Raw genomic sequence first — 27,758 nt, 5'->3', positions numbered from 1 at the left:
CACACTTACTCGGAGGTGTATGTGCAATGCACATACATACACACACATCTCTTTAATGTGTGTTTGTGTGTGCGGCATGTCAGAGTATGTCGGTACAAGAGGGGGCGAGCTGCTGCACACTTCGTTTCCAATCTCTGACGCCACATTACATAGAACGAGTCTTCCCACTAATTACACCAGTGACACACTGAGGAAATTCCCAAACAGTCTGCCGTCATGAAGGAAAGCATGGTAATAGAGAACAGAGTCCTTCTTTCATTTCTCTCCATTCTTTCCTTGTTTTGTTTCACTCACTTTCTTAACCTTCAGCCACGGTGATCCCAAAATAATTGACCTGGCACAGAACGGCAGTTGTAAGAGACAGCAGCTACTATTTTATCTTAGTGCTCGAGCAAATATTGCATCATTTGGATTTATCATTTGATTAAAGAGCTGCCATATCAGACAGCTCTCTCTCTAGATCTCAAAACTATGTATGATAGTTTTTTTTAATGAAGTAAATGTGATTGCTTGCTGGCTGGAAAATAGTGGGGCAAATGTTTTTATTATTTACGCATGAATGGTGACCACGGGCTGTCAACCTTAAAAAAATGACAATTATTCCAAGTCTTCTGAAGCCAACATTCTGCAAGACATCTTTTGTGCTCCACTTACGAAAGATAGATAAACAGGTTTAGAAAGCATCAACATTAGGTGAAGTATTCTTTCTATCCGTAAGCAGATAGATGACAATTCATTATGCTAAATATTAAAAATAGAATTCATGATTCAGGTTGCATACGCCATGATGACATCATTGCTGTCAGTTACACAATGTCAAGCCTCTTGTGCTCACCAAGCCTGCATTTTTCGATGAAAAATACAGTAAAATATTTTTATAATTTAAATGAACTGTGTTCTATTTTAATATATTTTAACATGTAATTGAATACTGTGATGGCAGAGCTGAATTTTCAGCTGTCACACAATCCTTATTACTATTTAATAATACACCCTTGCCAATTAAAATTATTGATTAAAAAAAAAAAGTACACTTTTGAATGGTAGTGTTAAGTCAAAGGGAGATTTTTTAGTTTTATTTTTTAATTTCATTAAGAGGATAGAGTCTGCCAAGACCAAAAAATAAATGACAGCCTGTTCTGTTTGATTAGCACATGAAAAAGGAAACAAGAAGAAAATATGTTTATCCTCTTCATCTAAATCCTATTGCCCAACCAGAAGGGAACTGTAAGAGAATGGTTTGTTTATCTCCAGGCATCAGCAGTGCTCTATCTTGTTGAACCTACCTTCACTTGTGGGTAAGACTTCCTGTTCTTCTCGCTTGTGGCCCCTGGGAGTCCTCCATGGGAGGGGCCTTCACATCCATAGCGGAACCTAAAGCCCCTCTGGAAATGACAATGTCAGACTTAATATTTTACTATAATGAGTTTGTTATTGTCACTACCAGCTGCCAGAGTTACCAGTCTCTTCTGAGCCGTTGTGCCATTACAGTGTGTTTAGCTTAACACATTAGGAACTTCACTTGCAAAAGCATGAGAACATTACACTGCTGTCTTATTTTACTAGTTCGACTCATTTAACAAGAGCATTTGCAAAAATATTAAGTGCATTACCTGTTTTGGTTGTTCGACGATTCGTAGATAAGGACCATCGACTGCAAAAGAAGAGATGCAAAAATACATAAAATAAAAAATCTACTGTTAAATGAAATTCCCTCGTCAGTTCTTCTGTTAACCTTCCACTCAGCAGTCGCTCTCAAGTATGATGCTCACTTCCACATCTTTACACTTGGTAGATCATGATTGGTTTTGAAACAAAAAACCAATGACATCCAATGACGTTTAGCATCATTTATGCCAAAATTGATCCGAAATGTTTGAATGTGTCATATTTTGAATGAAATTTGTGAACTGCAGTGAATAACTCAAATCTGCTCTTCACACAAAGCGATCAAAAGGTAAAAGGGCAGCGTGAGCATTGTGCCGAATATCTCCTTTTGTATTTTATGACAAAAAGGAACTTGTATGCTTACAATGTCAGTGTCACACTGCATTGCAAACAGAAATAAGCAAACATGACTAGCTGAAAAGCAATTTAATTCAACCAGGTGTTAGAATTCAAGGATTAGAAGTCAATCTTGCCGTGCAGACTTTTTTGGCCGTCAAGCATATCAGAGCATTCGCTGAGAGGTGGGTGTTCTGCAGATATTTCAGGGCCAAAGCTCTTGCTGCACCACGTGTTTCCAGAGAAGCGCAAGCCTCTTCCTCTTCCTGTGCACTACAAGGACTGAGACCACATCCTTGGTGAAGAGCAGCTAAAACAATCAGCTGCTAAACCTGCATAATTTAACCTCTTACAGCATAAATTCTGTGTGTCCACTTCTCCCAATACACTGACATAATGAAAAGGTCCAGATCTATGAGTGTTACAGGGACAGGTACTTTATTTGGTGAGATATAACTTGGTTGTATTTCCAACATTACTCATCGGTGCTTTACTCAATGAGGTGTCTCAGGTCTAAAGCAGATGTCAAAACCACAGGTGCACTGAACTCAAAATAGCAATAAATTATTCAATTGTCAGATTGAACACACCAGATCAAAACACAGTAATAAGTGTATGGACTACTTGACCTCAGTAGCTAACCGCATACTTAAATAAAGATGAACTTTTTTTTCGAAGATTTTGTCTAACCGGTTTGACTAACAGTTCTGTTGCTCATGTCATCTCTAAATACCACCTCACACTGAGAAAAAAAAAAATGCTAGTTGCTTATTTGCTGCTAATGTGAAAACCCCCCATAATAACCCCATGTTCTAGAAACCTAAATGAACAGTTCACCCAAAAATGGCAGAAAATTTCACTCAGGGCATCCAAGATGTAGATGAGTTTGTTTTTTCATCAGAACAGATTTGGCGAAATGTAGCATTACATCACATGCTCTTCAATGGATCCACTGCAGTGAATGGGTGCCGTCAGAATGAGAGTTCAAACAGCTGATAAAAACATCACAATAATACAAACGACTCCAGTCCATCGATTAATGTGTTGTAAAGTAAAAAGCTGCATGTTTGTAATTAACAAATTCATCAAGATTTTAACTTCAAATCATTGTTTCCAGCTAAAATACAAGTCCTCTATCCATAATATTGCTTTCTCCAGTGAAAAAAGTCATCTTGTCTGAATCAGGAGAGAAACTGACCATTCTGAACAAATATGTTGATGGATTTTGATGTGAAAGGACAACAGTGTACCTGGAAGAAGTGTTATTATGGACTCACATTTTAGTCAGAAGGACCAATTTAATGTTAAAACACCTCATTTCTTACAAACACACAGCTGTTCACTTCACAAGATGTTGGACTGATTGATGGACTGTCATGTTGATGTGGATAAATGTGGATTTTTGTGATGTATTAATCAGATGTTTGCCCTCTAATTTTGGATAACATCCATTTATTTCATGAGATCACTTGGTGAGAAAGTGATGTAATGCTACATTTTTAATTCACACAGTGAACCACAGTGACATTTTTCAAAATATCTTCTGTGTTCCACAGAAGAAAGTATGCCATACAGGTTCGGAATTTTTATTTTTGGGTGAAGCATCCCTTTTAGTGTGCCCTTTTGATTGTCTTTCATTCAAAGTAGAGGCACATATTTAACCAAAACTGTATTGATTTACACTGAGCTTTACTGTGCTCAGGAAGATCAAGCACACGTGTTCAAAGGTGGCAGCCCCAAAACTGCACTTATCTCAGAGAGGTTTCTCACGCAACCACATGGCGGTGAAGAGCTGTTCATGGTTTTCAGTCATGTCTCTGCAATCCAATGAGGAAGTGAAAAGTGTGGGGGAAAAAACAGATCAGCTCCTGTACTGCCATAAGTATACGAATAACTGTGTGTGACATCACTGAACCAAGGAATGAGATGTTCCTGGGATTTTCTGTCTCAACTTCTCTAGAACGGTTCATTGGATTTAGACCTCTTACTGAATCTTACTGCAGGGTGACTGTTTTCTTAAAGGAATAAAGCAAGAGGAAGAAGGGAAATGAAGGCTAGTCTTACCGCATCCATTCTGCAAAGTTCAGCAAGTTATCTCATTGTCAAGACCTTGATTTAACGCCAAATCTGAAAAACTCAAAGAAGACCCTTACCTGTCCTCATAAGATTATTGTTGTGGATGCCCGGAAACTGTGTCTGGTCCATGGTCATCCATATTGTGTCATCTCTAAATGGGTCAATTTGTCCCATGTACCAGTAAGAGAATGAAAAAAAATATACATTTTGAGACACACATGCAATAGCATGCAATTATGACTGTTTTGAATGCTTTACATTTAACTTTAATTTAATTCAAACTGTGTCCTTATGTTACATTGAAAAAAACACTGTTTCTGACAAAGTCATCGAGCTGTTTATAAAGTACACTCAGAGTACTTTATAAACACTTTATAGTACTTTATAAACACTTTATAGTACTTTATAAAGTTAAATGTAAAGCATTCAAAACAGTCATAATTGCATGCTATTGCATGTATACACACATGCAATAGCATGCAATTATGACTGTTTTGAATGCTTTACATTTAACTTTAGCAACAGTGTACTTTATAAACAGCTCCATGACTTTGTCAGAAACAGTGTTTCTTCAATGTAACATAAGGACAGAGTTTGAATTCAGGAGTCAGATTACTAGCACAGGTGTAAGATGCATCACTGTAGTCAGTGTAGACAGACAGGCAGTAATATGATTTTGCGATATATGTAGATACAAAACTGAACAAACAGTAATTTGTATAGCTTTATTTGGTGATGTGTTAAGGGTGAATCGCAACCACAGAAGGCAGGAAAAAAGAAAACCTCCTCAGCTTTCTAAGAGACACTTCCTGTGTGATGCTGTGGTATTTACACAAATTAATATGTACTGTTTCAAATTTAATCATTTACTATCAGGCTTATATGCCTTCAAAGGCCTACATCTGTTACAAGCAACACAAAAAAGAGCTCTGAGGTCGATGTTTATCTTGTGAAGATAATTACAAGGCATGAGCTTCATGCTATCTGTCTGCTATATCACGATAATAAACATTTTCATAAATAAATAAGCAGCTAGTAACAGAAGCATATAAAGTCAACATGAAATCAACACTGAGCAGATATACTTCATGGTCTTACAGTTGGCGCCAAAAACATTCAGAAATATGTAAAATTACTTGAAGTAAAATTGGTTTCGAATGACAGTTGTTACTTTAGACACTGTAGGAAACATTTCCTCACCTCTGCATGGTATGGATCCTCTCCAGCCATGATTCCTGTGAAGAAAAGTAAAACTAATTATTTTTATTTCATGTTCGTATTCTTATTCAGAAAGAGGCCAAAAGTAGTCAAACACTGAAAATATTAAATATCTAGAAAATATGAAGGGAAGTGAAAAGCTAATTCGTACTAGAGGTGTTTTGTTCATTAGCGAATCTGTTTTTTGAACGAATCTTTTAAGTGAATCGTTCTCGTTCACTTCCAAACTTACATTTTCGTTACATGAAGAAGTCATTCCGCAACGAATTTGAATTATTATTATTATTATTATTTAGTCTGAACAAAGCTCGAGCTGCTACCTAGTGAGACTTGTTCATTCAGTTCGTTAACGAACGACAAACTAATGGAATTAAAAAATCGTTCAGTTCGTTGTATGAGTCAAGAAGGCGGCAAAAGCGTTAAACGTGTAGCCTAAATGTGAATAATGGCCATGACAGGGAAGATTATTAGTCTTTTTCTAGCTATACAAATTTTGCAAAAACAATAAAAACGTCTGTTATGTTGTAATTTGTAGCGAATCGGTTGAATGAAAGATCAAGTGAATCACTCACAGCAGAACAAACAAAAAAATCGCATTTGTCTCGCCACCTACTGGTGTTGTGACCTGCAGAAACGAATCAGTCAGCAAATCAATTAAAACATTTGTGTTATTGGAAAGAACCAGAACCCAACCACCTCACCACGTCTCAAACACTGAATGACAACAAACTCAGACATCTATTTAACAGATGCCTGCTAATCTAAAACTAACTACATCACTTCGCGTTTGGAACGTCAGAAATGGACGGTTCGAACAGAACTTCTATTTTAATCAACTCCGGATGTTCGGACCGAACGCGCCTTGATGCCCAAATGTACTGTATTTTTACATTTTGATACACAACCAGCATAACATTTATCAGTCACTCAAACTTTCGAGATAGGCTACTGAAACTTTCTACTGTCTGATCCTGACCAAATTCCACCATAAAAGACATTAATGTGCATCACGAGGTGTTAGTACTCACCCAAAACAACTTATCAAAAGTCCTTGATAGCTGAAATGTGCATTTGGCCTCTGAGGCAGAAGTAGGAAGTTCAGCAGCAGCACTTGATACAAAGTATCACAACAACCTTTAGATGGCAACACGGGCAACTCGCAGACAACAAGCATGGCTGGATCTACGAGACTGCTTACCTTTCCTGATAGATATCCGAGATTCAGAATCAACATCAAACAGCTGGGATTTGGGATTCAGAGTCAAGTGTTCTTATTCCTTACAGCTTATTTCTCCATGTTGCGCTGAAGTCAACAAATGTAAGCTGATAGAAAGTCAGTTCAAGGCAGGTTCCTTATTCAGGATGATTGTTGCGTCTGCTAGACATGGATATGCAGAATATCCACTAAGGTTAAACGGCAGATCTATAGATCGATCAATCGATTTTAATCGCCTGTCGCAAGTGGTCACAGTAAATCATGTCGAGATCTACACGATCGTTTGAATAGACAGCTTGACTTCCTTACTGGAAATTCCCTGTGATGTAACATGTTCAACATGTCTTGCTCTCAAAAACGTCCTCTTGCGCCCACTATGGTACCAGTACTATATTTGAACATGAAAACAAAGAGAGGCTAAAATGGTTTACAGGTCTGGCCACCTGATTCTAAAGAGGTTGCGAGAACATTTAAGATCAAGGCCATCTAAGATCATCAAACAAATAAATACAAATGTATATTAAGCAGCAATGCCTAGTAAATATACAGCCCATGTAATTGGATTGTGTAATCAGATTCCACAAAGTATGTGTAATTAGATCATTTTAAAATACTTATTGTTAGATTAGTTACTTCTTACGGACTACGTTACACAAACACATATTTATGTACTACTATCAAGCCTTCTACTGTTGTATAAAGATACACTGGTAATATAATTATGCATTTTAACAAGGTTTAAAATAACTTAAACATAAGAATGAATGCTTCAAATTAACCCTTTTTTAAGTAAGGGGATTAAAAAGCTCAATAAACTGTGCTTACTGAACATGGGCACTCCTCTACATCTGTCCACATATATATCAATGACAGCATCATTGGTAGTGGGGGGTTCAAGCTGCTATTCACCTCACAAATGGGGGTTCCTCCTTCAGAGAACTAATAATAGTCCAGCAGTTGTTGAGAGATCTCAGAGATCTAGAAACATGTGTCGAACAACTACAGTGTCAAATTCTGTTCATTCACTTAATGTTATTTTACCAGATTGATGTCCCAGACATTATGGCACGCAATACATTTTAAGCTAAAATGGCTTGCCATAAAACACTGAATACAGTTAACTGAATCAAGTACAATTGTGACGATAAGCAAGAACTTCTTTCAGTGGCACTGCAGAAGGAAACACCAAATGATAGTTTAGCAACTTTATTGAGCAAACAAAATGAACAGCCAGTAGAGCTATTAGTTAATCGGTCATCCATTGAGAGCTTCCAATCACATATATTCAGTGCAGTGAGAGAACAGTGTTTAGGAGGAAAGACAAACTAATAGCTCCCCATTCTAAAAACATCAAAAAGAGGAGAGAAAAGGAGTAACAAAATAAGTTCTCAGACTCTAAAAGAGGACATGTATTCGCTTAACATTGTCTGCAGATATTCATTTTGGCAGACCACAGACCAATTACTTTAATTGTTCCATTAACATGCAAAATATATATTTTTTCGTAACTGCTGATACAATGACATGACTGATTTGGTAAGAAACAGTCAGTTATAAGCAAGAATATATTTCACAGACCATAGTTCTCATTGCTATTGTAAAAGCATATAAAAACATGAAGGCCAACCGAGCAACAGACTGACTTTGAGGTACGCTGGCACCTGCAGAATCGTTGTTTCTTTTTCTTAAGTAGCACCTCTAGCCAGTGGTGTGAGTCAGAAGCGTTGGATGGTTTCACCTTAGTTATGTTTTTTTTTCTTTTCTCAATAAAAAATGGCTGAGCTCGTAGTTAAAACATGCTTCTTTGAAACGAGCATTTTTCTGAACATAAAGTTGGTGATCTCTGCAATGTCGTGGTCTTTTTACAGCATGTGAATGAAGGTTGAAGGGGGTCAAAATAACCAAGCAGAACTGATATGGTCTGAATACACAGGGAACTGTCAATTCATTGAGGGGAAGAAAAAAAGTGTTTTTTTTTCCAGCTATACTGCAGATTGGGCTGATGTTCGTCAGGTATCACATGGCATACTTTTGAGTCCATTCCCGAGCTATTCTGTTGTACCTGTGTGAAAGAAAGAGAAAGAAAGAGAAATGAAGTGTGGCATTGGCACAAACGCTGTTGCAGAGGCAGTGTCACACATGCTGGGTAAGCGGACCGTCTGCCAACTTGGCTCACACCAACATACACACAGTGCAGAAACAGCTCAAGGTCAAACACAGTGGCATCCTCGTCACGTCTACACTGCAACTCCAAACATTACTTCTGTTGTTACTTTGGTGATAGTAAAAGCCTGAACTGTTTACCTCAACTAAATATTTGTCATTAAACTTATGATAAAATCATACAAAAAAAAAAAAAAAACAGCAAACTAATAATGCAGAAATAAAGATTCGCAGGATTTTTTTGAGTTATGAATCACGCCAGTTTATGTGCAAACATGTCCCATGCACAATATTAATTTTAGTAAACAAAAAAAAAAAAAACTCAAAATGAAATGACATTTTTACCAGTTATACACTACCATTCAAAAAATTTGGTGTCAGTGAGATTTTATGTTTTGAGAGAAGTCTATTATGCTTGGTAAGACTGCATTTATTTCTGAATGATAGTGTTTTTCTCATGTATTATACCATTTTAAAAAGCTGCATCCAGTTATGAAGACTATCAATAACATTAGTGCATCCAGTAGTAGGAATGCCAACCAGTGACCAACAGTACTGCAACCTGGTGATGTCTAGAGATTAGTAAGCCTTTCATGCTCACACAAAGACACTCTCCCATGATGCCTTGCTCACCTTAACCCCTATAACGTGGCATATTTCTCTGTCCATTCCCTGGCTAGTTTATTATACCTAAGAGGAGACATCAAACTAGCAATTCACACTACTTAAAAAGGTATCTCTACTATTCACACCAGCTAAAGAATAATCAGCCTAGATTAAAACTGCTGTTTTTTAATATAGAATTTTAAATATTTTATTTTGATTTTTAGGATTAAGATATAATTATTTTTAATTTTCATTGTGTTTTTTATATATGTTCTATCTCTGGCACTAATGGATCATCTGGGTTTGGATCACATAACAGTGAGCAGATGGACAATAGAACTGCAACAGAAAGAAGAGAGAGGTTGGCACATGGCATAAACATTATCAGTGCACATCTTGTCGATCCCATTAAAAGACTTTTAAGAAAGAGGTACATTCAATGCTCTTCTTTTCTGTTGGCTTACCTTTAGAGATAGTTAATGCAGGAGACCACTGTGACCTTAGAATATCCAAACAGATGCTGCCATTACTGTTAATATTTGGGTGATAAATTCTTGTGGTGAATGCAACCTATAAATCAGAGGGTGAAACAGATGATCAGACCACATACATTTCAAACCTACCACTGATATTTTACTGCACATATATCAGCAAGGTTCTGTTGTGGCATCTGACTACAGTATGTGCAAAAAAAAAAAAAAAAAAAAACTGCTGGGAATGCAAAATATCATGAAACGATCTCAATCTTACAGCCAGAATAACCAGTAGGTTGTTTAAATAGTTAATTATTCTTGCCTTAGGTGGTTTGAAAGGGTAGTCTGTAGGAAAATGAATGGTCAAGAAAAACACACCCCCTTGATATGGACTGTCATTCTGTAAGGAAAGGACAGAGCAAAATTACTTGATAATGCAGTAGTACAACAATGCAGACATCACATGCAAATAAATGTCACAATTCATCATTAATATGCATATGCAAATAAGAACATATATCCACTTACAGGTCCCATAATTGTTGCTTGCCAGTGAAACACTGCACATAAAGAATAAGAAACGTCTCATTAAGTTGAGTTCAGTGACATGCTCTGAGGCAGGTAATGAAAACAAAGAGCAAAATAACTCACAGTCATCTCCAACCGGTCCTGCTGAGCACTGTGCTGGAGGGTCCCGGCCCAGATCAGTCAGTTCCTAGATAGAGATAGAGATAGAGAGAGAGAGGTCCTGCTGAGCACTGTGCTGGATGGTCAGAGAGAGAGAGAGAGAGAGAGAGAGATAGAGATAGAGAGAGAGAGAGGATGCATCAGTAGTGCACAGAATTTTTCAAAATAAATTCTTGGCATCCAATCAACTATGTCGTCTTTTATCCATCCATACAGTTTCTACATTTCTTTCTTGAAACAAAACATCAAAATGAAAAACTCTTTGCATTGCTATCGTAATATATAAAAAGATTTTAGTTACAGACAAAAAATGACACAAATTATTGACAGAATTATATAAAGCTAGTTGGGGTGAAATTACTTTTGGAATCTGATATATCCTGCATTGCGACATGCTATACTCAACTAAAACTATTTTAAAGGGAATTCTGTCTTAAAAATGATCATGTGCTTGTATAATTCATTTATATGCAGTTTCATAACCTTCTATTATTTGACTACTTGGATTTTGCCAAAAAATAAAATAAAATAAAAAAATACAAAATTTTGTCACATCACTGGGCCATTTGAAACCTTGTATAACAAATATTTGAAACCTTGTATAACCAATTTTCTTGACTAATAAACTGCTTGGTTTTAAGCAATCTATATAAGCAATACACAAGACTATGGAAGCTTGTTTCTTGATTTAAAATAAAAATAGAAATAAAAAGGTAACTGTTACCTTAATTGTTTTTTTTTTCAACTCCGAGTTTATACATCACAATTCAGAATTTTAAGATTTTAAATCAGAATTGTGAAATTCTGTTAGATATAACTGCATTTATATTATTATATACATAATTATTAATTGTATAATTATAAATATATTAATTATATAATATATATAAATAATTGTGAGACAAACTCAGAACTTGCTATTTTGTGGTGGGAAAAAATATACAGAATTGTGAGAAGTAAACTCAAAATTTAGAGAAAAAAAGTCAAAATTGTGTAAACCTAGAATTCAGAGGGGAAAGGACAGAATTGCAAGATACAAGCTCAGAACTGCGTAATGTAAACTACACACACGCATATACATATACATACACACACCCACACACACATATATACAGTATATTTAAGCAGGATTCTATACAAGAAACACTCAGTACAAACATTCAGTCATCATGGTGGGTATCGAACAGCTGGTTTATAATGTTATGTAGAAAATGACTAATTTAAAAATGTAGGTTTTTACAATAAGTCTTATCCCACTATCAGGGCATGAGTGAGACATGACACCAGTTACAATGCCACAATTGTACCATATTCTGATGGATAGACTCTTTTAATTTGCTGGATGAGCAATCTGATTTTGACTTCAAGTACATTATCAGTCATTGTGTCATTTAACTGGTTCTATTAAAATCCACATTTAGACACTTAAGCAGCTGAAATCTAAGATGTCTCGGTAGGAAATAGACTTGATGAGCCCTTTTATTTTAATCCAGATTTTACACTGATGCATTCATCTCCCAGACAGATAACGCAATTTATGAACTGTCACAAGATGGCTCGTTGAATCTGTTGAACCTGGAGAACAATCAAAGCGGAGACTCATGTGTCATCAGGATTAGATGGGAACAGTAGACAGATTATCCTTTAATTTCATTCACTCTGACCCTCACTGATCTGAATACTGACAGCTTTCTCCTCTCTGAAAAAACCACAGGCAGAAATCAACAGTTTTGTCATCTTCTTAATGCAACTTTACAAAGAACATCAACAGAGGCTGATTGAGCAAAATGTTCTTTCGGTTTCCTCACAGTCACCTAAAAGCCACAAACACCAGCAAAAAAATAAACAAATAAAACAAATCTAAGGATCAGTTCAAACTATTTAAAGTCTGTTGCGACATACATTTGTACCTAGTTTACATAGGATATGGTCTGGTAATAATTCCTTTTTAATTCACAAAGTAATTTAATATCATTCATTCAATGGTATGTAGCTAACAGTCTGAGTATTTACACTAGAGTTCCAAAGTTTAAAAAATTAATACTTTTATTTAGCATTGATGCATTAAATTGATGACAGTAATGACATTTAAATTGTTACAAAATATTTATTTTTCAAATAAATGCTGTTCTATTGAACATCAAAGAATCCTGAAAAATGTATTATGGTTTTCAGAAAAATATTAAGCAGCAACACTGATAATAATTATCAATGTTTCTTAAACAGCAAATCACTATATTAGAATGATTTCTGAAGAATCGTGTTACACTGAAGACTGCAACAAATTCACTTTGCCATCACATGAATAAATACAATTTTAAAATATATTAAGTTATTTTAAATTGTAAGAATCATTTCACAACATTGTGGTTTTACTGTTTGTTTGTTTTTTATATAATAAATGCAGCCCAGACACTTCCTTTTACAACTTAAATGTTATTTTATTGGTAATATTCTGATTAATAATACTACTACTGATAAAATATGAATCATGCATATTAGCATAATGCTGATTACATTGTTGTAGCCTAGCAATCACTACTGCACCAAAATAATCTTAACAATAATCTTTATCAGAAATTCAAATTTATCATTAAAAAAATAGCAATAATGGCCACTCAACAATGCTAGCATAATAAACTAGTCCTCTGATCTAGCCACACCTAGGCATTAAGACAACAAGGAAATAACTACCGTTCTACAGCTTTCGCTCTCTCTTTATGAGAAAATACAGTGACTATACAAACCACTTCTGAGAAAATAGCACATTTCTGAGAATTCATGTATGCGAAGTGCAGACAACCCTCTGGCGGCACTTGCCTGTGCATGTAAGCATGTGAGCAGACAGGAAATAGAGGTCAGAGGTTTCTTTGATGAAGAGGGTGTCTAAGGTGGAAACATCAAAACAAACACAGATAGACTGTTTAGTTCATAATATTGTTGACAGACTGCACATCTCTGAATAGAAAACCAGCTGACACTACAAATTTCTATTCTTTATAGCTGAATCAAATGTGTTGCATGATTGACAAATTTTGCAACATCGATTGAACTGAATTGAATCAACACTGAACTGACTCGAGCTGAAGATCAACAATACTGTCTTCTGTAGAGCTCTTATAACCAAATTAAATTTGTTTCATAATAAACACTATCATCTTGCTAGACCCGCTTTTTAAAACTAGTCACATTTTGATTGTATCATTGACTGTTATTTTGTTTATGACTGTCAATCTGCAATCTGTATTGTATAAAGCATTATATAAAGGTCAAACCTGAGAGATTATTAAAAATTAAACCACCGATATAATTTTTTTCAGCTGATACCAGTACTGATTATTTTCCTCCATCAACAAAATGAAGAACCAAATTTATGTATACTTTTTGTCACATTTGCAACAATAAAAACTTTATAACAATTACATAAGTTATTACAAACTAAAAAATTATGATTATTGGTCTTGCTCTAGTTTTAGGAAAACCGAATCTGAATTCTTCTAGCCAAGTTTAACAGAAATGGCATAATTTAGTTGTATGAACTGAAAAATTTGTGTGAAAGTCTAAGATTTGCTTAGATTTATCTCTAGTGGCAATTAATGAGGAACTAACAAAACTAGGAACTAAACAGTATCACAGTCCACACCAGAAGTACAACAGGGCTGGAATGTTAAATCAATGCTATTCTTAATTCATAAACAACATTTAAGCTAATTGTTAAATGGCAGACAAATCAACAATATATATAGATATATATATAAATAACACACAGACAACCAAATTATAAGTGTTTCAAGAAGTATGGTTAATTTCATTCTCTGTCATCATTAATCAAAGCAGCGTGGATGATGTAGGTGGAGGTGAGTCTTCTTGGGAATCAATGTACGATACCAATTCAGCTAACCAATATAGGACAGTGTGAACATCAGCACTAGTGGCAGCTATTTTTACGTCTGCATACTTCAGATGAGGGTGTGGGGAGTAAACCAGCCCTGCCATCACTTTAGACATACATGGCTGGTATTTTCGGCCAGACGTCTGTGTGCCCACTTGGCAAAAATGCTGTCCTAAATCCTCAGCTCAATTTTCAGTTTCTGCCATACTTCACATTTCCCTATTAAACAAGCCAAAGCCCTGAAAACTGCTCGATATGGAAGTAACAAGCCACACAAGTATTTGGCCATCAGTCCACAAACAATCTGCTGTGTCAGTCTAAATCACAGAAGTCAGCGAAAGAGGGAAAAATCATCCTGTCGCCAAGTTCAACAACTATTGTGTAACTACTTCACACTGGTATGGGCCGGATATTTCTAACTGGAGCATTGAGCACTCATATAGTAGCTTTCCAGGAAGAACTTCTAGCAATGACGCAAAGTTGTTGCATTTACCAAAAAGAAACAACGTCACTAATACAAGTGATAATATTCGTAACTCATAAGAACTGATAAGAGGCCAGTATTAAATGCCCATAAGATTGACTCTAAACCAATTAAGGCAAATCCTGTCCCAACTAGTAACGTCTGTGACCGAGATGATTCATAAATTTTATTCATCTGAATCAACACCATGAGTCCAAGCATGAGAAACCACATAAGGTTTTGTTTAACTGGATGTGACTCACAGAGGAAACACATCCACATAAAATCTTCCTTATCCACCTTGTAAAATCTGATTCCAGGATTTCCTCCTTTTTAATATAAGAAATGTTGTAAATAGCTATATCAGACTGAAATGGTGTAAAGCTATGTATTACAATGTGGCACATGTTATTGTGGGGTATAAATGTAGATAAATAACATTGATAAAAAGGTAGATGGTTAGACAAACATAGATAGATAGATAGATAGATAGATAGATAGATAGATAGATAACTTAGATAGATAGATAGATAGATAGATAGTTAGATAGATAGATACTTAGACAGATTGTCAGACAAATTGAATAACAATGTCATCGGAATTTTAAGGAAGCAATAATACAACAAATAACATTAAAATGAACAACAACAATGATAGTAAAATAAAAACAAACACAAAAACAGCCCAGCTTCATCACCAAGCCTGCTATCCTCATAGCATTTGCTTACGTCTATATATTTTACACATAAAGCAAAAACACAAAGGGTTTGGGTAGCGAATTTAAAACAAATAACATAAAATATAACGTTTTACCTTGTGAATTCGTTTTAATGCCATTTTGTGTGTGTAATGGGCTCCTAAGGCCGAGAAAAGAGATTTATCCGGCTAGCTGCGGTTAGCTGTGCTCGCTAGCCAGACACTAAAGATCCAACAGAAACCCGACGAGTCCGAAGTGGAAACGAACAAAGTAAGTCGTTAAAATGGACCAATAGAATCCCAGCTGTCCGACAGATAATAATCCTGACGAGAATGGAAGTTATATTGAATATGAACGGGAAGGCCTGCGTTTCAACACTGAACACTTGTAAAGGTATGTGTGTGTCTCCACCTCCTCTGATCTCTCTCTCTCTCTCTCTCTCTCTCTCTTTACAAAATGTCCTCTTTCTCACTCCCTCTATCTGTCTTGACGTCTATGCACAGCATCAGTTTACGAAAATGTTGTGTGGAAATGCTGGAAGCAGTGACTAACATTGAGGAAAAGACATTACGAAACAGTCCTACAAAATATGAGGATTTGTGCCAGGGTTACTTTCTGTTAGTTGCTGTCTCAAAACCTAGCTGCCTAGTCTGTATTGTACCGCAGGAAAAATTTCATCTTGGGAATTTAAATTTATAATGATCTAAATTATGTGATGCAACTCTGCTATAAAAATATCAGGCTACACATTAGGAATAGTTTACCCAAAAATTAAAATTAGTTGAAATTTTGCTTTTACCATCCAAGATGTAATTGAGTTCTTCATTGGAACAGATTTGGAGAAATTTAACATTACATCACTTGCTCATCAATTGGTCCTCTTCAGTGAATAGGTGCCATCAGAAGTAATTCACCACTGTCGATCAATCAGCGTCTTTTAAAGATAAAAGGAAACTAGTGCATCAAGACAATTTTGACTTCAAACTATTACTTATAACTAAAATACGGGTCCTCTGATATTGCCCTCTCCATTAAAAAGGTTGTCTCGTCTGAATCAGGAGAGAAATATGCATAGATCACTTTTTATTATAAAGAGTGATCTATGCATATTTCTCTCCTGATTCAGACGAGACAACCTTTTTAATGGAGAGGGCAATATAAGAGGACCCGTATTTTAGTTATAAGTAATAGTTTTATAATGCCATTTTTATAATAAAACCTTAAAAACAGTTTTAAACAAATATGTTGATGGATGAAAGGACAACAGGAGATGGGCTTTTTCACTGAGAAACCATGATTGTGGATTAACATTTTGGCCAGAAGTTGTGGTTTAAAGTTACAAAAATGTGTTTTTTACAATAACCAGCTTTTAAAGGGTTAGTTCACCCAAAAATTAAAATTCTGTCATTAATTAATGAACACAAATTAAGATATTTTTGATGGAATCTGAGAGCTGTCTGACCCTGCAGCAATGCAACTGAAATGTTCCCAAGTCCAGAAACGTAGCAAGGAGATCTGTAAAATAATCCATGTGACATCAGTGGTTCATCCGCAATTATACGAAGCTATGAGAATACTTTTTGTGCGCAAAAGAAAAAAAGAAAATTAAAATAAAATAAAAATTACGACTTTATTCAGCATTTTCTCTCTTCCGGGTCTGTTGTGAGTGCGTTCACGACGCTGCAGTGTGCGCTGCTGACGTGTTTTCTGGTGCACCCAATAACAAAGATAACACGTCAGCAGCGTCGTACGTCAGCAGCGCCACAGTGTTGTGAACGCGCTCACAACAGACCCAGAAGAGAAGACAATGCTGAATAAAGTCGTAATTTTTGGAGCAAAATGTATTTTCGATGCTTCAACAAATTCTAACTGACCCTTTGATGTCACATGGACTACTTTGATGATGTTTTTATAACCTTTCTGGACGTGGACAGTATACCGTACATACATTTTCAATGGAGGGTCAGAAAGCTCTCGGACTAAATCTCAAATATCTTAAACTGTGTTCCGAAGATGAACGGAGGTCTAACGGGTTTGGAACGACATGAGGGTGAGTCATTAATGACATAATTTTAATATTTGGGTGAACTAACCCTTTAACATCCCATGACATTAATTGATGGACTAATCATAGTCTATACTGTATAATTATATACATAGACTATATACTGTATAATTTAGATGTTTTATCAGCTGTTTGGACTCTGATTCTGACGGCACCCATTCACTGGATCCTCCATTGGTGAGCAAGTGATGTAATGCTACATTTCTCCAAATCTGCTCAGATTAAGAAATCTACATCTTGGCTGAACTGAGGGTATCGGTAAATTTAAATTTTTGTGTGAACTGTTCCTTTAAAACCAGTAGAATAATTACATTCTCCTCTTCTGTTATCTTAAAATAAAATAATTGTAAAATAATTTTTATTATCAATGGAAATTGTACAACAGTAGCCTACAGTGTATCTTAGTATCTTGCTAGTTATTAAGTTTCTTTAAATGTCTTCAAACTTGGCCTCAACATTAATGAAAAACGACTCATTTTTGCATGGTAGTTTAGGTGTTTACAAAAACAGAAAACTAATTAAAGACTAAATTAATTATAGTGTATATATCCTATATTTTTCTTTCGGTAGCATCATTCGTGGCCACTTTATTTACTGTTTCTAGGTTTAGTATTTTACGTAAATACGTTGGCATTTTTCTTTCGTTCTGTGTGCGCATGCATTATCGTCAGCTACGCGGCTGAGTGGGACATGTCTGCTGTTTTTTACGCTATGCATTTTGTTAGGTTTTGGGTAGGGATGGGCGATACCATTTATTTTGTTTTCAATACAATACCGATACTTTTCAAGGCCAGTATCATCCATACCGATACGATACTTCGAAACTGAACTTTTAAATTATTAAATTTATTAAATTATTAAATACTAAAATGGGAAATGATACCTACTTAACTTTATATTTGAAATGCATTTTAACATTCAATACACCTTCATTATTACTTATTAGGTTATAGTTTTTGTTTACACATGGTTCAGATATGTGTACTGTAATGGTAACCATGGAAATCTACAAATAGTTGAACTATGGTCACTTTAGTAAAATCATGGTTCATCTTCATAAGGGACTGCCAGTGACAGGCTGTTGCATGCAGACAAAAAAAAAAAAAAAAAAAAAAAAAAACACAACACCAAAAAAAAAACACCTTTTATTCTGACAGTGTATGATTTATGTTAACATTACAGAATAGAACATGATCATTATAAACTTTTAACGTTCAATTTAAATAAATGTAATTGGACCAAACTATGTAGGCCACAATTTACAATTTTTTATTTTTATTTCTGACAGTTGGGGCAGCCATTTCCAAAAGCATCGGCTTTCATTTTTTTCTGTCCCCTGATAAGTCATTGCCCTCTGTTGATCTATTGGGCCTTGCCATTTCACTAAAAAGCATCGGCATTTCAATGCATATGTACACAATTTTTTACTTTTTGGAAACGCAGCCCTTAGTATCGATATTTTTTCTCGATGCACTGTCAGAAGTGAGTATCGAAACGCTGCTTGAGGCTCGATCAGGGGGCTCGTGAATCTATTGGTTCTGCCCTTGAAAATTCTATCCTACATTCAGTTTTTGACACTAACATCTAGGCGTTAGGCTATTTGTCCATTATTTATTTCAATGCACAATGGGGTTCCATTACACATTATTTTTTTTTTGATAAACAAAATCACTCTCTGTCGGTAGAAATAAAGAAGCTCGCACACCTTAGTATCGATTATATTTTTCTTAAATAATTCGATACTTACTCGATACTCGCAAAGAACTCCCAGTATCGCAAGATACGATGGCGCACGCTTCAGGCTCGATACGCCCATAGTTTTGGGGCTTGCCAAGCTGTTTTAAACCGGCCAACCGCGTATTGTTTGAGACGGGCGGGTCGCCTGCCGCTCTAGTGTCACAACTGCGCCTTGGTGTTAAATGTCAGTGTAGTGGTCAGTTTGTCCGCAGGAAGGATTAGTGATTGAACAGGAATAGAGGAACACCCGACACACAGGTAAACGATAATACAGATTTAGGCCTATACAATGACTTTTAGGGAATATTCATTGAACATGCGCATCATTTGTCACAGTCAGTGAAATGCCAATCACCACACACACTATAGTCTATATTTACAGTACTTTTTTAAAAAAACATATTGCAAAAACTACAACTGTCAAAAAATTAAATAGTGTAAAAATTGTACCTTTAGGGGTACAACAGCTTGTCAATGGGGCAGTAGGGACGTCTTTTTACCTCATTTACCCCTAAAGGCTTCATAGGCTATACCATAAGAGTACATAGTAGCCTACTACCATACATATTATTATTAAATATTATGAATCCTTTAGGGGTAAGAAGTTACAGAGGTGTCCCTTTGAGGTTTTTTTTTTAATTTATTTTTTTATAATTATCTGTACAGTGCACAGCATAAATGAGGACCCCCTCTGAAACTTAACAAATTCAGCAATTACTCTCTACTTAAAAGACATGTTAGGGTTGTTTGTAGATATAATGTTCCAGCAAGTCTGCCTGATCAATTACCAAAGAAGCATGTCAAAATTATTTGATTTTTTTTTTAATCAAAGTGATAAAATGTTGTGTTGCAGAACAAAGAACCTTTAAGGTATTTCTAAAGTCTTTGGTACACCATCCTGAAAGTCATCCACAATAAAACAAAATAATAATAATAATAAATAAGTCTTGTGTAAGTTTAAGGCATTTTTTGATCAACAGATAAGTGTGTTAATCAAAAACTTTTAAAGAGAAGTAATTTCTTGACAAATATAAGTGTTATATAGCCCACTGAAACATTCAGACTTGATGCTGACAAAAATGTAACCACTTGGAAGAGAACTGACTGAACAGGACAATGGTACAAGAAGAATACCAAATGATTGTTTTAAGTGTCAAAACATAGCAAAAGTAACACAGAAATTCAAAAGCAATGGACTTGTGCCAAGGCCCTTGAAATAATCAGACCTTCACCCCAAGCTTTAATTTAGTGATGAGAGATTTTTTGCTAGAAAAAGAAGAAAAGAGAAAACCAAGCAAGTGTCTCAGAGCTGGCAAAAGCTATGGGTGACTGTTTATCGCACAGAGTAAGATGCAGCCTGCAAAAGTGACATGCACGACTTGATTCATGCATTGTCCACTGGAACTGCATACTGTAACACAATAAACTCACTTAACCTTTTCCAAGGCTCCATTTTTTTTTTTTTTTTTTTTACAAAATATAAACTCCTGGGAATCCATATTCTGGTCACATGAGACAAGGTCAATCATTTCAGATCTAAAAGCATCCAAAATGATGGTGTTGCTAGAGGAGACGTAGTGTCTGGTTCCCACAGTGGCGTTCAGTGGTAGTAAAGCTCTTATGGATGTATGCATGCTGAACGTGTGAGGGAGTTCTGCTTTATTAGTGCTGTCATGAATTCACACCCTACTGTGTGATGTAATACAAAAACCTGTAACAGAAGTCCTCTCTTTGTTCCCTGCGTTTTTGGGCATTTTTTTTAACATGAAAATGATGATGCATTCTCCCAAGATGAAAATCCTTCAGTGGACAATGTATTTCACCCAGTCTTAACACTTGAGCACCTCTGGGGGATTCTGTAGAGAAGAAATGAGCAACACTCCCCATTAAGACCAGGGCATTTAAGGAGGACATCCTTCATGAGCAAGCGGCAACCTCCCGCTCTCTCTCATGAAGCCCTTAAGGAAGTGACTTAAACTGTAATTCGTCAACTGCCCACTAGAGGCCGGCTGCAAAAGGGAGTCAGTCCCATAGACTCCCCATGTTTAAATGCCCAACTTTACAGCAGAAAAAAACATGTTTACAGCCTGGTTCAAAAAATGATTTTGGTCTATATAGCTAGTTCTGCATTTTTTGCCCATTTTCAATTATCCGAGTGTCAGCACATGGCCTAGTTGATTGTTTTTCTCGCCATGTGCTTCTCTAGCTCCTCATCCTTGTTTCCACTTTACCACACCCTCTTGTTAGCCTTGTTGGTCTAACTGTGCTCACCTGTTCCTTGTGTGTTTTCCTCCCTATTTATATTGCCCCTGGCCCTATTGTCTTTGCTGGTTTGTGGTCATTCTTTTCCTCACTGTGATTGTGTTTGTTGCTGTGTGAGTGTGTGAGTGTTCCTGTCTCCCTGTCTCCCTGCTTGTTTGATCTTGTGCTCTGGTTCTTGCCCTAGTCTTGTCTCTTATAATTCTAAGTTCTTGTCTTGCACTTTGTTTTTGGATTTGGTCTGTTTTTGCTTTAATTTTAGTATTCATTTAGTTTCCTTAGTCCTGATCTTTTGGTTGATAAGTTATTTGTTGGTTAATTTATTTTTACAAGACTAGATACTACAGTAAGAATACAATGATTCACTTAAAATATTTAAATTAAAAATTGATTGAAATTTGAAGAGACATTTTATAAGGCATGTTAAAGTAAGAATACAATATGATTTTGCTTATAACTTCTGAATGGAAAAAATGAAGAGATACTGTATATTTCAAGGCTGTTGGCACAGGAAGAAGTAAAGAGAGTGCAGAAATCAAGTTATTGCACAAATCTGTTTCTAGTATCTCTCAAGTCATTTTTGATGTCATCATTTAAAAAAATCATAATTGAACTGCAGTTAGTTGATTATGCTTAGAAGAGTTATCATACATAAACTGCACAAAACTTCACAAATTGTGCATAAAATAGTTTTTGTCTTTTAATTGAATATTTGCTTGTCATGACCCAATATTCCCACACTTTATTTTTAGTTTTCAAGTGTGACATCTGTTTCTTTGCTCAGAGTGATTAATTGATGAAACAAGTGACGTTTTCATTGGTCTTAGAAAGTCATTTGCAATGTCTGTGCAGACTTTATAGATCACATTATTATTCTCTATTAAAAGTTTTAACTTAAGTTTTAAGTTGAGTAAGCTTTTCAGTGGTGAAAATATCTGTGTGTACATTACAGCTTATTAAATTAATGTTAGACCAGTTTGTATTTATATTACTTTTATTCTGTTAACTAGGATACGTTTATTTTACAAAGTAGCATGTTAAAGGTGAAAATAGAAGGCAGCACTTTTTCTGACATCTTTTTTGTTTAATGTTAGTTTGGAACAGTTTGAAATAGTGTTCTTATTTATAAAATGTATAAACATTTATTCTAAAACATTTAGGTAGTTTATGAATTGTATTTATAAACAAGGAAATGTTTACAAGGTCAAAATGAACAGTAGCACAAATTTCTCCATCGCAGACCTTCAGTCGGTGACGAGACGCAGGAAAACCAATGATTTTTAACAGTTGTTGGTTCCAGGTTTGAATGCACTCAGTTTTTGAATAAACTATTTCTATAGAATGTAGAATATAGTATTTCGTATTTGTATAATTCGGTTGCACTGGTATATATTTCAAACAGACTTTAAGATTTCTTTTTAAACAGGTTGGTCTGGTGAAGCACAAACAGAAAATGATTAATAGTACGTGGAACTTTATTATTTTTTAAATTTTAAATTAATACATATACTTCTGTACTTAGACTATTACTAACTAACACACTAGCATATTTAATTAATCTCTTTTACTTTTGATTTCAGAAAAAGCCCAGTCTGGAAGATAATTATGATACCCTTTATGTTATCTCAAAAGGTAAGAGTTTTCATTCTAATTTCTTATTCAAATAATAGTTTATTTCTCTTTATTGATCTTAACTGTTGAAATTTTGTACTCAAACCTCTGCCTGTAAGAGTGAATAGTAATGTTAATTTTTTTTTACAGCATGTATTGTATTACAAACACAATGCAATATTTCAAAAAGACAGTCAAATTTTAAAAGTAAAATATTGGTAAGCTAACAGTTACAGAACAGTAATACAGTATATTGCATAATAATATGGCAGTAATATGATGATATGAAGAGAGAGCACAGAAATGATGAATTTCCTGGCAAGAAACATTGCTTGTGAGGATTTTTTTTGTTACATTTTTTTTTAAAATCTCAATGGCCACTAAGAGGAAATGACTGCTTGAATCTGACAGAATGATATGTGATAAGTTAACTTCGAACTTCATTTAACTTGGAACAGTGAGCTTTCTACAACTGCACAAAAATAAGTGTGTGTTTAAGATCAGTTTCTTTTTTTTTTTTTTTAAATATCCTCATTAATATTTGTAGCCTATATACAGTGCCTTGCGAAAATATTCATACCCTTCATTTTTAGCACATTTTGAGATGTTGCCTTATGTTAAATTACTTTTATCCCACATCAATCTACACTCCATACACCATACTGACAAAACAAAAACAGAACTGTCACATCTTAATAAATTTATTTAACATAAAAAACTGAAATGAGTAAATTGCATAAGTATATATAACTAAATATTTAGCTGAAGCACCTTTACAGTCTCAAGTCTTTTTTGTTTGATGTGTCAAGATTTGCACATCAGCATTTGGCAATTATGTCATCCTTCTCATCTCTTCATCTCTCTGTCAGGTTGGATGGGGGCAGACACACATTTTCAGGTTTCTCCAGAAATATTTGACTGGGTTCAATCCCAGGCCGTGACTGGGCCGCTCAAGGACATTCATAGAGTTGTTTATTAGCCACTCTTGCTGTGTGCTTAGGGTCATTGTCCTGCTGGAAGGTGAACCTTCTGCCCAGTCTGAGCTTCTGAATGCTCTGGACTGGGTTTTCATTAAGGCTATCTCTATACTTTGCCGCACTGACCGTTCCTTCTACTCTGATGAGTCCCTCAGTCCCTGCCGCTGAAAAACAGCCCCACAGCATGAGACTGCTACCAGCACACTTTACTTTTGCGATGGTACTCTGCAGGTGATGAGCAGTGCCTGGTTTCCTTTAAACATGATGCTTGGAATTGAGGTTCATCAGACTAGAGAATCTTGTTTCTCACAGTCTGAGGGTCCTTTAGATGCTTTTTTGCAAATTCCAAGAATTCCAAGTGTGTTTTCATGTGTCTACACTGAAGAGAGCCACACTAACCAAAGCCCTTCTCCAACAATTGCTCAGTTTGGCCAGGAGGTCAGCTCTATGAAGAGTCCTGGTTGTTTCAAACATCTTCCATTAAAGGTAACAGAGAGTACATGCTTCTATGACCCTTCCCCAGATGTATGGCTTGACGCAAACCTGTTTCTTAGCTCTACAGGCAGTTGTTTTGACCTCAGGGCTTGTTTTTTTGCTCTGATATGCATTATCAGCTTTTAGACCTTTTATTAAGATGTGTGTGCCGTCCCAAATCATACCCATTCAAATGAATTTGCCACAGGTTAACTTCACTCAAAGTGTAGTAACATCTACAAGCAATACGAATGCTCCTGAGCTAAATTTCAACTGTTCCAGGGTATGAATACTTATGCAATGGAATCATTGATGTTCTTTTTTAAAATACATTTGCAAAGAGGTTAAAAACCTGTTTTTTACTTTACCATTATGGTGTATGGAGTGTAGATTGATGTGGAAAAAAAGTAATTTAAAGCATTTTAACATAAGGCAGGAACATAAAACATGAAAAAAATTAAGGGGTATGAATACTTTTGCAATGCACTTTTTTTTTTGGAAGTTGCAGCAAAATGATGGTCGGATGTGCCCTATTTGAAAGGATGGCCAGAGGTTCTCGAGTGAGTCCTACAGGTGTGATGATCTAAGGAATTCTATGATATGTTGCCTCAGATATGTTGATTAGGTGCCTCAGATATGTCGTCAGTTTTAACAGTGAGGTTATTTCGCTCTCTCTTCTTTAAGGTCATTGACAGCCTTGCAGGTCATTGTTGGAACACTAGATGGAGCTCTTTACCTTGCAAACAATAGCATGATCCTGATAATGTTCAGCTGTTCTGTACTTATTTTATTTACTGTTCACATGTCATGAGTTCTGAGATACACTTTACAATCCTAATCATGTAAACCTCACAGTGATTCCGTTTGCTCAAATTATCACTTTTTTTTCTAATGTCTAGTAGAGACTATGCTCGTTTCTAAACAGTCAATTTTATTTAGTTTTTCCATAAGAGAGTCTTGTGCTTTTATGAATGGCCACATAGCTGATTTGGTATTGTGATTTTCTAAGACACATTTTCTGTTGTGCTCTATTTATTTAATTTATGACTCATATAAAGTGCTTGTGCAAGCCGCCTAATCTCTGATCTGAGAAAATACCAGTTACAGTATTTATATTTAAACTCTTGAGGTCCTAATTTAATATCAGTCAGTCATTTCACATTTATTGGCTCTGTGATCCAAAAGATTGCAGGAGACCCTCTTTTGAATGGAGTGAGATAAAAAAAATCAAATAGATAATGAGAGATAAAGACTTTCTCTTGAGAAAGAATACCATCAAGAAAGTTATGCATGCTCAAACTATTTTCATGATTATTTGATATGATGAATTTCCTGACAAGAAACATTAATTGCTTTTTATTTTTATTTATTTTAATATTTTATTTCATTTATTGATGGCCACTAGGTGGAAACAACCGCTTGAATCTGGCAAATACTGATCTATATGTATGTATATATATATATAATATATATATAATATATATATATATATATATATATATATATATATATATGCCTACTTAGAACTTCATTTAACTATAAAAACTGTGTATAAAGGCAAGATATGTTGTTTTTTTCCTTTCTTTTTTGTCTCGTTTTTTCTTTCTTTCTTTTTTTTTTTTTTTTTTTTTTTTTTTTTTTTTTGAAGATAAATTCAAAATATCATGTTTTTTTCTTAAATAGATTCGGGAATATTTGATCATTTGTGCTCTCCGAACTACAATGCAAGTGTTTGTAGAAGTGTTATTTTGGATCAATGATTATTATACTCCTATAGCAAGATACAGTCTTACAACCGGCCTGTGCTGTTAAAATAACTTACACGATTCTTAATGTGACGGCGTTCCTTTCCGCTGAATACAAAATATTATAGGGCTATTTTTGCATGTTCAAACTGCCAAACAATCGAAAGTAACTGACCAAATACGGCTTTATCTCGTTTTAAACATATATGGCTTTCGAGACATAAGATGTCGCAGAAAGATTATTTCACGGTCCGGGAGAGTTGCGAAAAGCGCATCATGAGACATTTTAGTGAATCTTTACAGATGTTCTAGTCGTGTGTAACATAATGCGTTAGTTTGGAAGTTAACATGATGTTGCAGATGTTGGGCTTTGGGAGTTGACCCTTTAACCTCTTCTAAAACATAGAATAGAAAATATTTTAATAGGCATATAGTCTTGTATGTTTTAGTTTCAGCACGAAACAAGTTTCTGATGACTGTGACTATTTGCCGTCAACCTTCTCTCAAATAAAGAACAAAATAGAATATTTTATTAGTGGACTGGGTATATTTGTGTCCGTTCAGGGCGGACGGGGATCGTGTTGTTTTGAACTTGTCTTTCAAAAACACCGGCTGCTTTTGTGCCGCTGCGACTATTTTGTCTTTGAGTGTGAAGATTTTTGTTTTCAACCTGTATAAGCAAGGATAATGAGTGAGGATGCTTTAGCAAAATAATAACAAACATAGGCCCACATAATTAATAATAATAATAAAATTATAATGTGTGAAATGAAGAATCTGAGGGAAAAACTTCTGATAAAAAACAGATGACTGCATTGTTGTTTCGATAAGAGGACTGTTTGCTTTAGTCACCTTTTTTAAGTTTAAGATTAAATTGAGTTTTTTCATCATCTTTCTTTTCTTATCTCATGGGGTCGTTTTCCCGCTCTGAGCTCTGGAGGGCTATCTGTAATAAATATTTAATCAAGCGTCATTTGGTGGAATTCAAAATAATGCCAAAGAAGATGGGTTATATTTTGTATGAGCAAAAACTCTAATTACTCGATAAAATTGACTTAAATTAGCTATATAATAATTGTTCTTAATATAATTTATCTGATGTATTTTATATTTGTATTGCATGCGGGCTTTTAATAATAACTAATAATATTAATAATAATTAATATTATATTATTATTATTATTATTATTATTATTATTATATTATTATTATTATTATCAGTTCATGCAGCTGCAAATAACTCAGTGGTTTGTCAAATTTGAATATTACTTCCAATTAATCAATTGGGTAGGTCTATAAACAGGCAACATATTCCAGTCAGGAGGACAACTTGATTCCTCACGGCTGAACTTTTAGACAGATTTGACTTCTGGAAAACGATATGCTATAGCTAGT

At 35.2% G+C, this 27,758-nt stretch overlaps 1 protein-coding gene across 1 annotated transcript in view; it reads right to left on the bottom strand.

Annotated features, from left to right (window-relative positions):
• LOC109101949 (nuclear factor NF-kappa-B p105 subunit-like) overlaps positions 1-15,954 on the bottom strand; it is a 34,192-nt gene extending 18,238 nt beyond the window's left edge. Inside the window, 12 exon segments of the mRNA XM_042738106.1 lie at positions 1,287-1,385; positions 1,614-1,654; positions 4,158-4,257; positions 5,281-5,315; positions 6,497-6,548; positions 8,546-8,584; positions 9,537-9,622; positions 9,748-9,853; positions 10,079-10,156; positions 10,285-10,316; positions 10,408-10,471; positions 15,612-15,954. Of these exon segments, the coding sequence (XP_042594040.1) occupies positions 1,287-1,385; positions 1,614-1,654; positions 4,158-4,257; positions 5,281-5,315; positions 6,497-6,548; positions 8,546-8,584; positions 9,537-9,622; positions 9,748-9,853; positions 10,079-10,156; positions 10,285-10,316; positions 10,408-10,471; positions 15,612-15,635 (756 nt within the window). The 5' untranslated portion in view covers positions 15,636-15,954.
• Between the last annotated feature and the right edge of the window lie 11,804 nt (positions 15,955-27,758).

This window comes from Cyprinus carpio, chromosome B14, assembly GCF_018340385.1.
Source record: "Cyprinus carpio isolate SPL01 chromosome B14, ASM1834038v1, whole genome shotgun sequence".
Taxonomy (NCBI): domain Eukaryota; kingdom Metazoa; phylum Chordata; class Actinopteri; order Cypriniformes; family Cyprinidae; genus Cyprinus; species Cyprinus carpio.
Note: the sequence above shows the minus strand (reverse complement) of the source record. Positions and strands in the feature narration are given on the sequence as shown.